Genomic DNA, 14549 nt, shown 5'->3' with positions numbered 1-14549 from the left:
GATACCCAATTTTGTAGGTTGGCATGCAAGTTGATGGAGAGAAGTGGGTGATACATAGCTAGCTAGGTAGCCGAACAAAGTAGATAGTGCTTCTAAGTGATCATCTCTCTAGCTATGTTAGTGTTTTCATTTTTTGATACAATGCTCTAATTCTAAGCTTATCCACTGTCCTTTTAGCTCCTCTCATTATGCAAACTCTATGTGGAAATCATTCAATGCGCTCGTAATTTGTTCTACCTATTTTCTGTGAGATCTCACGTCAGTTGGAAAGGGAAACAAAACCTTATTCTTTATAAGGGTGTGTGAAAATCTCTCCCTAGTAGATGCATTTTAAAATCGTAAGACTGACGACAATATGTAACAAGTCAAATTAGGCAATATCTGCTAATGGTATCATAGTCAGACATTGAGTAGTATGCCAACGAGGACGCTCAAACTCCAAGAAAGTGGATTATGAGATCCCACAAAACATTTTTTTTATAAGGGTTGCTAAATCTTTCCTTAATAGACACGTTTTAAAACCGTGAGGCTGAATTGAAATATAAAATTTTAAACTTGATCGAAGAATCATCTTTATCAAAGTACAACCGTCCTCACCTAAAACAAATACGAATTACAAATAATGACAATGTCGAAAAACATGTATTATCAATCAATTAATTAAATTAAATTTCACAAAAACCTGGAGTTATCAAATGATTATATGGTATGATTTAGTTTGCTTCTTACACTAATTAAAGACAATGAAATTTTATATAAATAGAAAAAATCTACAAATGGTTGGTAGTCCTTTAGTACGAAATACCCAAAAAAACAAATTTGCTCATAACTCCTTATACTTTTAGTTTCTAAATTTGTGTTACCCACAAAATTAATTATGTTTCATAGTGGGTTCTTTTAGTGGAAGACATGTTTTTTTTTTCTTTTAAAACATGTTTTTTTTTTCTCCACTTTGCATGATCTCCATTGATTAATAGGATAGCCACTAGTTTGCATTTTTCTTTGAAATATAATTTTTTTTATATGAATATTATATTAAAAGGGGAAAAAGGAATACTAAATTAAAAAAGAATACATATTTATATAAAGAATTGAGTGAATGAGATTTGGTCACCATTGCTTTAAAAGAAAATTAATGTAATAAATAGAAAATGCATTATAAATAAGTGATAAGTACACAATGGAGATATGAATGGGAAGTTATATTCCACAAACTTAAAAAAAAAAAAAAAAAGGGAAATAAAGTGATAACTACACTCTATTCTTATAACTTTTACTTTTATCAAATGCTTTAATTCCATATTTCCAAATGTGCCTTCCACGTGTCACATTAAACCCTAAACCCTAAGTATATTATCATATATATATATATATATATATATATATATATATATATATATATATATATATATATATATATATATATATATATATATATAATATGATTTATTAAAATCCTCATTCAAACTATATTTTAAAATTTTGTATAGAAAAGACAATGACAGATTTATCCTTTACGAGCGGTGGTACATGAGATTTTACATTCTATTTTATTTATTTAGTACAACAAATGCGAGAGGTGAGAATTTGGACTTCTGGTCTAAAGAAAATTGTGATACTCGGATAAATGAACCATGACTTCATTTAAATGAGAGCCGATTATGAGAATTTGATGACTAAAAAAAAGACAATGAAATTAAATTTGTGATTTAATAAAAATAAAAATAGTGGATAAAGATACGAACATGCAATTATCCATTGGGCCGTGGAAGTAGAAGCCATCCTAGAAAATAGTTGGGCCTTACCGAATCGAGCTCCATTCTGTTAGATGTGGCCCAATATCAAATCCAATTCTATATACTTTTATTTTTTCATATTTTTGTCCTTCCCATATTTTATATCATAATAATAATAATAACCCTGTTCGATGATGAAAGTCCCACATCGATTAATTTAGAGAATGATCATGGGTTTATAATAAAAAAATACTCTCTTCTCTATTCATATGAAGCCTTTTGAGAAACTCAAACCAAAGTCATGAGAACTTGCTACCAACTGTTACACTTTATAACTCTAAGCCATGAAATGAAACCCAAAACCCAATACAAACCGACCTTTTTTGTATTAAAAAATTGTAAGTTTGTGGATGGCGATGCGTTTCCTTTTTGTTGGTAATCATTTAGGCAACCCTAATTGAAACATTTATAATCTAGTTTGGTATGATTTGGCGTTTGGAGTTACCCCACCATATTTATTTTCTTCAATCTTTTATAACATATAATTAAACATTTCATTTATTGACTTTATAAGGTCATCCCCAAATTATGGGTTTTGTATGGGTTGGTATCTTCTACTATGCCTATCTACAATTCTTCATATTCCTACCTTTTCCCTTTATTCTAAATTTGTGGAACTTAGGGACACCACTTTCCCTCAATTAATACCCTTTTTCTTTTACCAAACTCCTTCATCCTCTTCTTTTTCTCCTCTAATTACTTAAATCTCTTAAACTTTCAATTCTGTCTAATAAATTTTTAATTTACTCGAGTACCAAACATACAAATTAAATTTTAAAGATTTATGAAATATTTTTTTAAAATTTTAAAATTTATTAAAAATAAAATTGAAAGCTTAGGAGAGTAAAATTTTTTAATGTTCTAATAATTAGGACTACCATAATTAGTAATATTATTATTATTATTTTGCAAGACAGCTGGAATTTAAAATGAAAGAGAAATGGAATTGAACGGTTCAAATTTCAACGACTTACTCAAGCATTTGATATTAATTAATAACTCAATCATATTACGACACGTGTTACCTTAATTAGATAATCCTATCAACGTTCTTGACTCTGCGCAAAATCTAACTAATTTTAATTAATTTGAGAGAGAGAAAATGCCAGTTTTGACCCTTAAATATTATGTTTTTTTTATATATATAAAAAAAAGGTATTATATTTTTCAGGTTTAGCCTAAAATTAAAATAAAAAATGGTTAGAAAAATAAATAAGGAGGGAAATGACGAAAATAATTGAATAATTCGAAAGGTTTTTCTAGAAATATATAAATATTCCTGAAAATATTCTAACGTACTCAACTTAAATTTAATTATTAATCTAAATAAGATAGACCATTTATTTTTCTTGATTTTATAAATTAAAAAAAAATCAAAATTCGGTACCCTTCTATAAAATCCAAAAGTGTTGACCTAATAAAATAATTATAACGAGTAGTACGCGAATGGTTGGAATTAATAACACCCTATTTAAATGCATCACCAATTATTTATATTAGTCAATCTTATTTAATATATGATTGGATAAAAATTTGATAGAAATTAAATTAACCTAATCGTGTATTTATTTGACCTACTTTTAATTATTCTATAAAAAATTCTCCTACATTAGTTGTAGATAGAAACGAAATATTCTTTATAGAGGTGTGCAAATTCTTCTTAATAGACGCGTTTTAAAATGGTGAGGTTGATGGTGATATGTAACGCTTCAAAACAGACAATGTCTACCGACGGTAGCGTTTGGCTGTTATAGCTACCAATCACGATATTTAAAATATATGGTTGGAATCATTAAATTTCTTTAATAAAACAAATTCCATAGGTAGACGAGTGATAGAGAATCTAGAAATAATGAGCCCACATATATTTACATTAATTACAATACAAATATTAAACGAACAAATCTGAATCCTTGAACACCACACATGTTTATGAATGCGTCATTAAATAAAACAAATATTTAATTAAATAAAGATATTATTTTTCCATTTTTATTTATTTTTAATTTAATTATTACAAATTTGACCAAATAATATTATTATTATTATTTTCCCCGACACTTACTGCGAGGATTAAATTCTAACAAAAAGGTTACAAATTTATAACATAACTGCCCTTAGCTGACGTCAGCATCAAGTCATAGTACGCATGCTGCCATGCACGTAGATCCGCCCAAGCAATTATTTACAGTCCAATCGAGTGAATATACAAACAAACTTGTAGACTTTGCCGTGAGCCTTATTTAGGGATCCCAAAAGTTCCTGTGGGTTCGATTTCCATCAGCCCGTCCCATACGAAGAGGCCGATGTAGATGTGCTAAAGTCGAAAATGATTTATTGATGTTGTAGCCGTCGAGCTAGTGATTTGAAAGCTGATGCATTATAAATATAGCCAAGAGATTTAAAGCGTAAAAGAGCATGTGTATTATGTAAATATGAAATTTCATTCCAAAGTTGATTGATAACGAGAGTTGTAATTCATCTTTCAATTGTGAGGTTTTCAATCTTTCAATTGTGAGGTTTTCAAGAATAAGCAAGCAGTAAGTTATATCATGATCGGTTGTACAAAAGAAGAATTATTCCATGAGAAAGATTGTTTTTAATGACTATTGGATGTGGATTTAAATATTTTCTTGTGTCTCTAAACTATTAGAAAGAAAGTTGAAGGACACTAGACAGTGGGTCAGCAAGGACGTTGTCTTCAAAGGGGAGTAGCAATTGGAGAGGGAGACGAAACATTCTTTATTAAGGGTATGAAAATCTCTCTATAGCAGACGCGTTTTAACAATCTTGAGGAGAAGTCCAAAAAAGACAATATGTGCTAGCACTCATTCTTTTCTCCAATCGATATGGAATCTCACAATTTTTGTAATTTTTCTCTCATATATTTAATAGTGCAAAATTGTCAACCTTATTGTAATAGATTTTACGAGACATAGGAAAACTACATAATTAATTATAAAATATACTATTTATACAAAATATATAAGGTTTGAATCGAATGTTTGGTTTAATACACATAACTATAATAACTATTTGGCTATAAGTTTAGAGTATATTTCACCATTTGTGTAATAATTAATTTGTAGAGGGAAAAGTGGGGGAAAAGGGTCAAAAGGAAGTAAAGGAGGTAGAGCGGGGCAGTTGGTCACGTGGTACAAGAGTGCGACACGTGTCAAATCATGGGACCCGACAATGACAAGAGGGACATTATCCCGCATTAAACAAAAGCCAGTTTCAGTTGCCCACACACCCATCTCTCTTCTCTTATTGGTTGCTTTCTTGACTTTTCCACTTAAGATAAAACACGTGGGCCCCTTCTATTCGTGGAATTACACGCCTCAATCAAAGCACAAATTAATTTTTAAAAAAATACAAAAACAAAATGAGCCCCGTTTCTGATTGGACTCCTTCTGGGCCCCACCCCTTGACGAATCTTCGTAAAAAGCAAAAAAATTTCGGGGCACATTTAAAACCCACCCGTATGGTTGACGCGTGTACAGTGATCGGGTTCCTGTGGGGTCCATTACTTACAAAAGTCCAAACCCCCTCCCCCCGCCCCCGACGGACCTTTAACGCAATTCGACCTGGCACGTAGGATCAACCCACGTGGGTCCCACCCCTACCCCCCTCCCTCTGCCTAATTTTTCTTCTTCTGGCGTTTGCGTGACGTGGCGGGCTCGTGATTCTTTTAGTTCTTAGGTTATTTTTTAAAAAATTATTTATTATTATGTTCTTAATTTAATCTCCAATTTCATTTTCATTTTAATTTTTACCGCATTAACTAGTTAACTAAAATTATGACCGACAAACCATTAAAATAAAAATGACCTTTTTTGTTCGTAAAAATTTGAGGTTAAAAAGTAATTATCGTGACTATAAAAGAACTTTTTAAATAACCATTAATGTTTAATAATACAAGATTATAAATCACATCGCGTACTAAATTAATGAAAATAGCCTAATACTTTTAGCATGGTACACTTTATATACCTAATTTCATTGGTTCTACACTAAACATTAATTTTTTTTTGGTTTATTAGACATTAATTATAGTTTAATTAGAGTAGTTAATTAATTAATCATATGATTCATTTTGACACTCATGTCCACATCACTAATCTATACACACACTGCCACGTCATTCTTAAAATATACGTAATTTCCATTAAAAAAAACTAAGAATGTAGAATATGATTTAAAGGTTTTTTTTATTTAAAAAAAAATAAATAATAAAAAAATAATTTGTGGGAAAGAAGAGACAATGTTGTATTAAGAAAGCAGCTAGGTAACCCTTAAACTAACTGTCATTCTCTAATAATAAAGTTATAAAGAAAGCAACATATGCAAATTTTAATGATTGAATTGTTTTATAATTCGACAAGTTCAATGAACAAAAGAACCCTACCTCTCGAACAAAATAACTCACAGTATCGTGTCTTCAAAATCAATATTTAACTCAAAAACTTAAATTATTGTCTAAACGAGAGTAAAACGGTTGTGGGAGTATTCAGATATCTGTTTTTAAATGTTTTAACATCTTATATTCGATATCACATTCAATCGTTACGAGGCTCTAAACCCTAAACTAGCTATGGTAGGTAGGTATAATCTTTTTAAACTAATTCTTCAACGCATGTTGCACGCTGTTATGTCACTTCAACTATTTCAAACAAAAATTAGCATCCAAAAGTTCATCACATGGGAGATTCATTACATAAAATTATAAAGAAGGTTACATTATAAGATAAGTTCTTAAACTTGTAATTATGTTGAGAAAATCCTAAATTATTCAAGTTTGTATCGAATAGAATAGGTCATTGATGTATTCAACATTTTCTTATAAAAAATGTTTCGTTCTCCTTTCCAACCAATGTTGCATCTCACAATTCACCCCCTTGGGGGCCCAACGTCCTTGCTAGCACACCACCCAGTGTCTGGCTTTGATACTGTAACGGCCACACACCCTTATAAATGGTGGTTTGTTCTCCTCCCCAACCAATGTGAGACATCACACTAGGGAACAAACCACCATTTATAAAGGTGTGGAAACCTTCCCCTAGCAGACACGTTTTAAAGCCTTGAGGGGAAGCCCGAAATGGAAAGCTCAAAGAGGACAATATCTGCCAGCGGTGGGCCTGGGTTGCTACATATACCAACTATAATAGCTCAAGCTCATCGCTAGTAGATATTGTCTGTATTGTCCCATTACGTATCACCGTCAGTCTCATAATTTTAAAACACGTCTGTTAGAGATAAATTCTCACACCCTTATAAAGAATATTTAACTCCCCTCTCCGATATGGGATCTCACAAAATTTATAATTTAACGAAATAAGGTTTAAAAGAGTTGCGTATCGGAGCGGGCATTCGAGGGGGGAAAAGAACGAGTTAGTAGAGGAGAAAAGTATATAAGGCTCACTTTGGTTGGCAATCAAAGGCATGGGGTCCAATTTATGAAAGCAACTCAACCCTTACCCTCTCAAGTCTTTAACTTGTTTCTATGAATTTCAAGCTTTTCCTAAATGCTAAGTGAAGAAAAAACTATCACTATTACTCCTTTCCATTTTTCTTTCCTCTCTTCCTTTTGTCGCTATTGCCAAAGACTTAATGTTCGATATCGACGTGGACGATAGCGATGCCACTCGATATTATACATACTAAATTAACAAAAAAAAAAAAAAGTGGGATATTATTATTTATCGAAAATAAAGTAATAAAAAAAAATTAGAATAAGTTCTTAAAGAATCATATGTGTTTCCATCTATTTTTGTAGCGTGTAAGAATATGATATAAAGTACGAACAATGGGATATAGACAAATTTTAGAGAATATTGTGAATTATAATTTATTTCTTTGTTGATTTTTAGTTTTGTTTTTGGAAATAAATTTAAAGAAATTAGTAGGTAAATAGGGGACAATTTGGAGACAATAATTAAGGTATAATCAAATCTTGACCTAAACTAATGTTCATGATTTAAGGGATGCACTATGTGTTAGCTGAATGGATAAGAATCTGTACTATTGCCAAACTTGCATTAAATTATTACTAATTTGGATTCAGGTCCCCTATTCTAAATTATAATTCTAGATATATTATTGTTATTATATGAACAAAAATGTGTATTTCATTTAAAATTCCATCTATTTTTCATCATAATTAGGCTATGATATGCAAATAGCAACATATTGTTCACATTCATATATGAATTCATACATATGATTGTGTTGAATCTAGACGCCAAATTCATGACATTGAACATTGTTCATGGTTCAACAACTACAAAAAATAATTGAATATTAGACAAATAATTAAAAATTCTAAGACCTAATAAACGTAAAATTAAAAGTTTAAGAACATATTTGACACTGATGTTGGAGGACTCTTTGAAGATATGCTATACGAGCAGTCAGTCAATGCAAATTTGATTGTGGTGATAAGAGTTCCACCATCGAGATATCAGAGTGCAAACCCAAATACTCTAAGAATGCCAAACATGGTTGTAATGATAGGAGTGATGCAATACTAATTGCAAAGTTGGCTAAAATTCTCAAAACAGAATGGCATTTTATGTTTTAGACTTAAAAATGAAGCAATACCCATCGTTTCGTTTTCAACAAAGAAAAACAAGAACCGAAAATATTACCAAACAAGTACCGGAACAAACCCTAGAGTTCGTTTATACGCATATTGAAGAGGGGGAGAGATTGATGTGATGCTTTCTTTTATATACTTCAAATATTCAATATACCATTAAGGGGGACATGAACAATAGAGTTTAAGATTAAGTTGAGTCATTATCATTAACACACTTAATTACATCGCTAATCCAATCTTGTTGTTGTATTTCATTAATTAGGGGTATTTTATAAGGTTTTTAATGTTTATAATTATGAGTTAGTAGGGTTTACTTTATTAAAGGTGATGGGATGAGCTTAGAAATGGATAAAGTAATTATATCTTGGGGGAGGAAATTCTACTGGCTTAAGGTCAAAGAACACCTACCACTTTCAAAAAAATGTGCATAAACCCAACATGTAGTGTCAAATACCCCATTATTGTTACCTTTATAGATGACAGAAATTGGGACTATCTATGAGTCTATAAACGTTTGAACTTAAATAATGAATCGAATAAGGTTATAACATAACCCAATCCAACTCTATTAAGTTGGGTTGGATCCAACAACGACGATTCTAGTGGTGGATGCCAACTATTTGGTTCAATGAACATGAAATAGTTCGCCTACGAAAAAATAGAAATGAGGTTGTGATTGGTTTAATGATGAGAGTAAAGAAGAGAAAGGGGAGAGAGGGAAAAAAGAAACATGACATTATGACTAGTACGATAAGTGGATGAGTGTCGAGTGGGAGAAGGGAAGAAACAACGGTGATTTCATTGTGTGTGTGAGACCGATTCAATCCAAACTGAACCGATTATTTTTTTTTTGAACCCAAAACCCTATATGAATAGTCCAACCCAACCCAACCCATACGAACCCGTAAGTAATAGTATTATAAACATGGTTGGTCCACAAAGCATTAAAAGTGGGTGTTGCGGTGGTTGCTCCATTTGTTTCTCTACAAATTTAATTTGCTTTTTATCTCCAATCTCAACTATTTCCCAAAACCACAAATTTTTTAAAAAATAAAATAAAATAAATAAATCGAAATTACGAAAAAAGACAAAGAAGATATTAAAAATGAAATGAAAGCAAAAGGGCCCTCCAATTTTTTCCTTTTTTCACAAAAGGCCCTAAACTTCTTCTTCTTCTTCCTCTTCATCATCATCATCATCATCTTCTTCTTCTTCTTTTTCTCTCTCTAATTTTTTTTTAAAATAAAAAAAGCAAAAAAAAAAAAGAAAGCTTGGTGGAAGGAGACGTTTCCTCGTTTTCGAGCTGTTAGTATCTCTATCTGACACTCCCATTTTCTCTCTATATTTGAACATATCTTTCTATTCTCTGTAAAAACAGAGGTTTTTTGTGTTCTGGGTTTTCGAAAAATTACGCCTTTTTCTTTGATATTTTGCAGATTCATCCCCCAATCACACGTGCTTTCTCAGATTTCCCATTATACTTTCAGGTATTAACTAATACTATCATAAATTCTCTCTCTTCTCTCTTCTCTCTCTTATATGTATATATATTTGGGAAGAACCCTCTGTTTCTGCTTTCTTTTGTGTTCTTCAAACCAAATGATATCTTATCTATGGCGGTTTGAACAACCAAAAGGGTTTCGTAAAAAGCTCTTCCTTTTAATGGGTTTTGAAGGTTTCTTTTCAAACCCATCTCTTTCATGCCTCTTTCTCCGATTGCCTCTGTTTTTCTCTCTGTTTCTCTCTGTTTCTCTCTGTTTTTCTTTTCTTTTCCCTCGTTTTCCCATCTACCAAACAGTGTTTAAGATTCACTCTCTCCTACCCTTTTAAAGTTTTATATTATATATATATATATATATATTATGTATCTGTCGGCATAGAGAAAAGGAGAGAGAAAGTGAAAGAGAGAGAGAGAGAGAGAGCTGAAGCTGTCACTTGTTTTTGATAAATGACAGTGGAAAAAGCTGCAAGATTTGAGTAAAATATGAATGGGGGATTGGATGTTTGGATGTGTGGATGTGAAGCTTAACTGATTAACGTACTCTCTTTTTCAGTGAAGCGAATTCCCAACAAAAAGGATAACATATTTTTCTCCGAACGCTTCCCGGTCGGCGATGGCGACGTACCTTCATGCCAATTCTGAGTTTCAATCTGCTGCTGATGCTGGCCTTCAAACCCTTGTCTTAATGAATCCCGGCTATGTTCAATTCTCCGACACCCCACCGCCGCCTTCATCGCCGCCTCCTTCACACCCTAATCTTGTTTTCTTCAATTCTGCTACGCCTGCTAATGCCTACTCTGCACAGACTCTGCCTCACCCGCCTTCTCATGCTCAACAGTTTGTCGGCATCCCACTACCGTCGACAACAACCGCTTCTCCGACGTCTCAAGACCATAATTTGTATTCCTTCAATACCCACCATGATATCTCCGCCTTACATGGCTTCGTTCCTCGTGTTCAGTATGATATTTGGAAACCAATTAACCCATCCACGACGGCGCGTGAGACTTCACGCGCACAACAGGGTTTGTCTTTGAGTCTGTCTTCACAGCAGGGTTTTGGGTCGAGAGAGATTCAATCGCAAACCCATCAGGCGGTTTCCGGAGAGGAGAACGTTCGGATCTCCGGTGGATCGTCTTCCTCTGCTTCCGGTATCACCAATGGGGCGGCTGGAATTCAGGGCGTTTTAATTAGTTCGAAGTATCTCAAGGCTGCTGTAGAACTTCTAGATGAGGTTGTTAATGTCACCCAAAACGGGATTAAGAACGAATCGTCTCCTAAAAAGGCCGCCGGAAATCAAAACAAGATGAATGGAGATGCATCCGCCGCCGCCACAACTGCCGATGGTTCTTTCGAAGGAGAAGGCGACGGGAAACGCGCCGCCGATTTAACGACTGCCGAGAGACAAGAAATTCAAATGAAGAAAGAAAAGCTCATCAGTATGCTCGATGAGGTACACAACCTGAAATCCCCCTGTTTTCTACTCTGTTCTTAGTTGTTTTTCTATTCTGTTCTTAATTTTCGTCTTCTCTGTTCTTAATTTCCGTTCTGGGTTTTGTTCTTCTTCTCAATTTCAGGTAGAGCAGAGGTACAGACACTACCACCACCAAATGAAGATAGTGATATCCACATTTGAAAAGGCGGCCGGAGCTGGGTCGGCAAGAACCTACACCGCGCTGGCACTTCAGACAATTTCGAAGCAATTCCGGTGCTTAAAAGACGCAATCACCGGCCAAATCAAGGCGGCGAACAAGAGTTTAGGAGAAGAAGAATACAACGGAAGAAAAATGGAAGGTTCCCGGTTGAAATTCGTTGATAACCATCTCCGGCAACAGCGAGCTCTGCAACAATTGGGTATGATCCAACACAATGCGTGGAGACCCCAACGAGGCTTACCGGAGCGATCCGTTTCGATTCTTCGCGCTTGGCTGTTCGAACACTTTCTCCACCCGTAAGTTTCCATTTCTCTCTTGAATTCACACAAACCCATTTGAAATTTTCATGAAAATCATTCAAATTCGTTTCAGTTACCCTAAAGATTCAGACAAACACATGCTCGCTAAGCAAACAGGGCTCACCAGAGGCCAGGTCAGTTTGAAATTCAATTCAAATGAACTCAAAAACCGAAACTAAATTGAATCTTGTGGTTTAATCATCTTGGATTCAACGAAATGCAGGTTTCGAATTGGTTCATAAATGCGAGAGTTCGACTGTGGAAGCCAATGGTGGAAGAGATGTATTTGGAGGAAGTCAAGGAACAAGAACAGAACGGCGGTGGCGGATTGGCACCGTCGACGGCTGCGGAAAAAAGCAACGACGATTCAGATTCAAAAAGCCCAAATTCAAAACAAGAAAACTCTCCAAACCAAAACGTTCATCCTTCAGTCTCAATCTCAACGTCCTCCGATGGAAATGTTCGAAACCCATCTGGGTTTACCCTCATCGGAACTTCATCGGAGCTCGACGGAATCACTCAACGAAGCCCCAAGAAACAGAGAGGCACTGAAATCCTCTATTCCTCAAACAACAACAACAACAACGTCCAGTTCATAAACATGGACATCAAACTCCGAGAAGAAGAACAACAAAATCAAAATCTCCATCGTCTTCCAATGAAATTCGACGAGGAAAGACAAAACAGAGATGGGTATTCATTTCTAGGCCAACCCCATTTCAACATGGCCGGATTCGGGCAATACCCAATCGGAGAAATCAGCCGATTCGACGCCGATCAGTTCACTCCAAGATTCTCCGGCAACAATGGCGTCTCATTGAGTCTAGGCCTTCCCCATGGCGAAAATCTCTCCCTAAACGCAGCCACCCACCAAGCCTTTCTCCCAAATCAAAGCATCCATTTAGGAAGAAGAACAGAAATGGGAAAACCCACTGATTTTTCCGCCATTAACGCCTCAACACCTCACTCCTCCACTGCATTTGAAACCATCAACATCCAAAATGGCAAGAGGTTTGCAGCTCAGTTACTACCGGACTTCGTGGCCTGAAAACCAAAATTTCAGTGACACAGAGCCATTGGTGGAGCTTGGTGCAAGGTACAGTAGTAAAGAAGACACCAAAAAAAAAACACAACAAAAAAAGAAGAAATTTGAACACTATAGATTTTCTTTTTCCACACTTGGCATAGAATTATAAATCTTGGGCACTGTATATTGTTTAGATGGATTGTTCTAATTAGTATGTGTTATTATTATACCCATTATATAAATATTTTTATATGAACATTGATTTTAAATATATGTAAATGGATTGAATTAGGGACTGTCATTTATTCATGTCATAATCTTTTTTATTCCATTCTTCTTCCCTCTCTTCTTTGATTCTTTCATAAATTAATGTAACTTACTGAGGGTTGAGATTACAAACTTTAATTGTCTCAGTCATTTAAGTTTATATATAGGATAAGGTCCTTGAAACGTCACTTAGTTGTTCTATATTATTGCCAGTAATATTAATAAATAAATTATAAATTTTAACCGATATAAAATATGTCAATTACAAATAATTTGATAAATTCTAATGAAATATTTAAGGATTAAAATTGTAATTTATCTAAATCTAAGCCACATCATTTTGCATTACAAAATTTAACTTTTTTTTTTCTTTTTAAATTAAAAAAGACAACTACTTTTGAAAAGTTTAAGAATAAACTATCAATTCTTTCCAAAATATCATTAAAATCAACTAAGAAAAATAATTTTTTAATACTCTGATTATCAAAATTAGATTATTTAATGAACTCTTAATCTCCATCAATTTTATTTAAATAATAATATTATTTTGAAACATTTTTCTTGTATTAATTTCTTTTTTTATTAAAAAATTATTATAAATAATTTCTTTTTTTTTTATCAAAGGTACAGCCAATCAATCAGAATTATTTTGTTTTCTTTGTAGTAATTTGATTGAAATTATATGCAATATATTCAATTATTAGAAAATAGTGTCTGGCAATTAGCCTAAAGTTGGAGGCCCAAATGATAAAATCCAAGAATCTAAAGCCCATGGGCTAAAGATTATAAATATCAGAAAGCCCATATATTTATAGATTATAGATTTAAAAGATATATGTGATATTTTAAAAATGTTTTAATGATTTTTTATTTTTATTCCCTCCTCAGCTCAATCACTAGAACTCTGGAATATTTTAAAAAATATGCAAGTGTCAAATGTGCTAAAAGACTCGTGTTCATTTGTGTGATTAATTTTCACTCTTACTAGCAATTTAAGACGAATAGATAACGTGATCATGTCATAAATGAATGTTGAGGTCATCAAATACTGAATCTAAATTTCAAATTCTATTATGGGCATGAGACATCTGAGTTAGAGTTTATTTTGTTATAGATAATTTTGAAATTATAAGTTAGCGAAGTTTTAGGTACGTAATTGGTCTCAACGTTTTTAAAATTCTTCAAAATATATATAGATAATTTCATAATTGACGCAAAAGAAACAATGAAACCTCTATTGACATAGTAATTATGTTGTTTAAAGAGAATAACATGATGAGTAAGCTGATAATATTAATAAAAACGGTTCATTGAACACAAAATTAAAAGTTTCAAACACTTGTTTAGAATATTTAGCGTAAAATATAATTTTGATCGTTCAAGTTTCACTTTCAATTTGATTTTTT

At 33.1% G+C, this 14549-nt stretch overlaps 1 protein-coding gene across 2 annotated transcripts; it reads left to right on the top strand.

Annotated features, from left to right (window-relative positions):
- The first annotated feature begins 9577 nt into the window (after positions 1 to 9577).
- On the top strand, positions 9578 to 13165 carry LOC111444666 (BEL1-like homeodomain protein 1). 2 transcript variants are annotated; one of them, XM_023082648.1, is made up of 6 exons: positions 9578 to 9699; positions 9831 to 9881; positions 10449 to 11348; positions 11473 to 11846; positions 11923 to 11983; positions 12073 to 13165. In XM_023082648.1, exons 3-6 carry the CDS (start codon positions 10509 to 10511, stop codon positions 12895 to 12897), a joined length of 2100 nt encoding a protein of 699 aa, XP_022938416.1. In that variant the 5' UTR covers positions 9578 to 9699; positions 9831 to 9881; positions 10449 to 10508; the 3' UTR covers positions 12898 to 13165. The 2 variants fall into 2 exon arrangements, with proteins under 2 accessions (XP_022938416.1, XP_022938425.1); XM_023082657.1 differs by lacking the exons at positions 9578 to 9699; positions 9831 to 9881 and having other exon boundaries at positions 9958 to 11348.
- The last annotated feature ends 1384 nt before the right edge of the window (positions 13166 to 14549 follow it).

The sequence above is a fragment of the Cucurbita moschata genome, unplaced genomic scaffold (genome assembly GCF_002738365.1).
Source record: "Cucurbita moschata cultivar Rifu unplaced genomic scaffold, Cmos_1.0 Cmo_Scf00001, whole genome shotgun sequence".
Lineage (NCBI taxonomy): Eukaryota > Viridiplantae > Streptophyta > Magnoliopsida > Cucurbitales > Cucurbitaceae > Cucurbita > Cucurbita moschata.
This window is presented reverse-complemented; position numbering and strand designations above follow the sequence as displayed.

Bases quoted from the DNA above. Each gene is read 5' to 3' on its own strand.
- LOC111444666 (XM_023082648.1), top strand. From the start codon at position 10,509: ATGGCGACGTACCTTCATGCCAATTCTGAGTTTCAATCTGCTGCTGAT. The intron at 11,847-11,922 runs GTAAGTTTCCAT...AATTCGTTTCAG, and splicing joins TTCGAACACTTTCTCCACCC to TTACCCTAAAGATTCAGACA. The intron at 11,984-12,072 runs GTCAGTTTGAAA...AACGAAATGCAG, and splicing joins CAGGGCTCACCAGAGGCCAG to GTTTCGAATTGGTTCATAAA.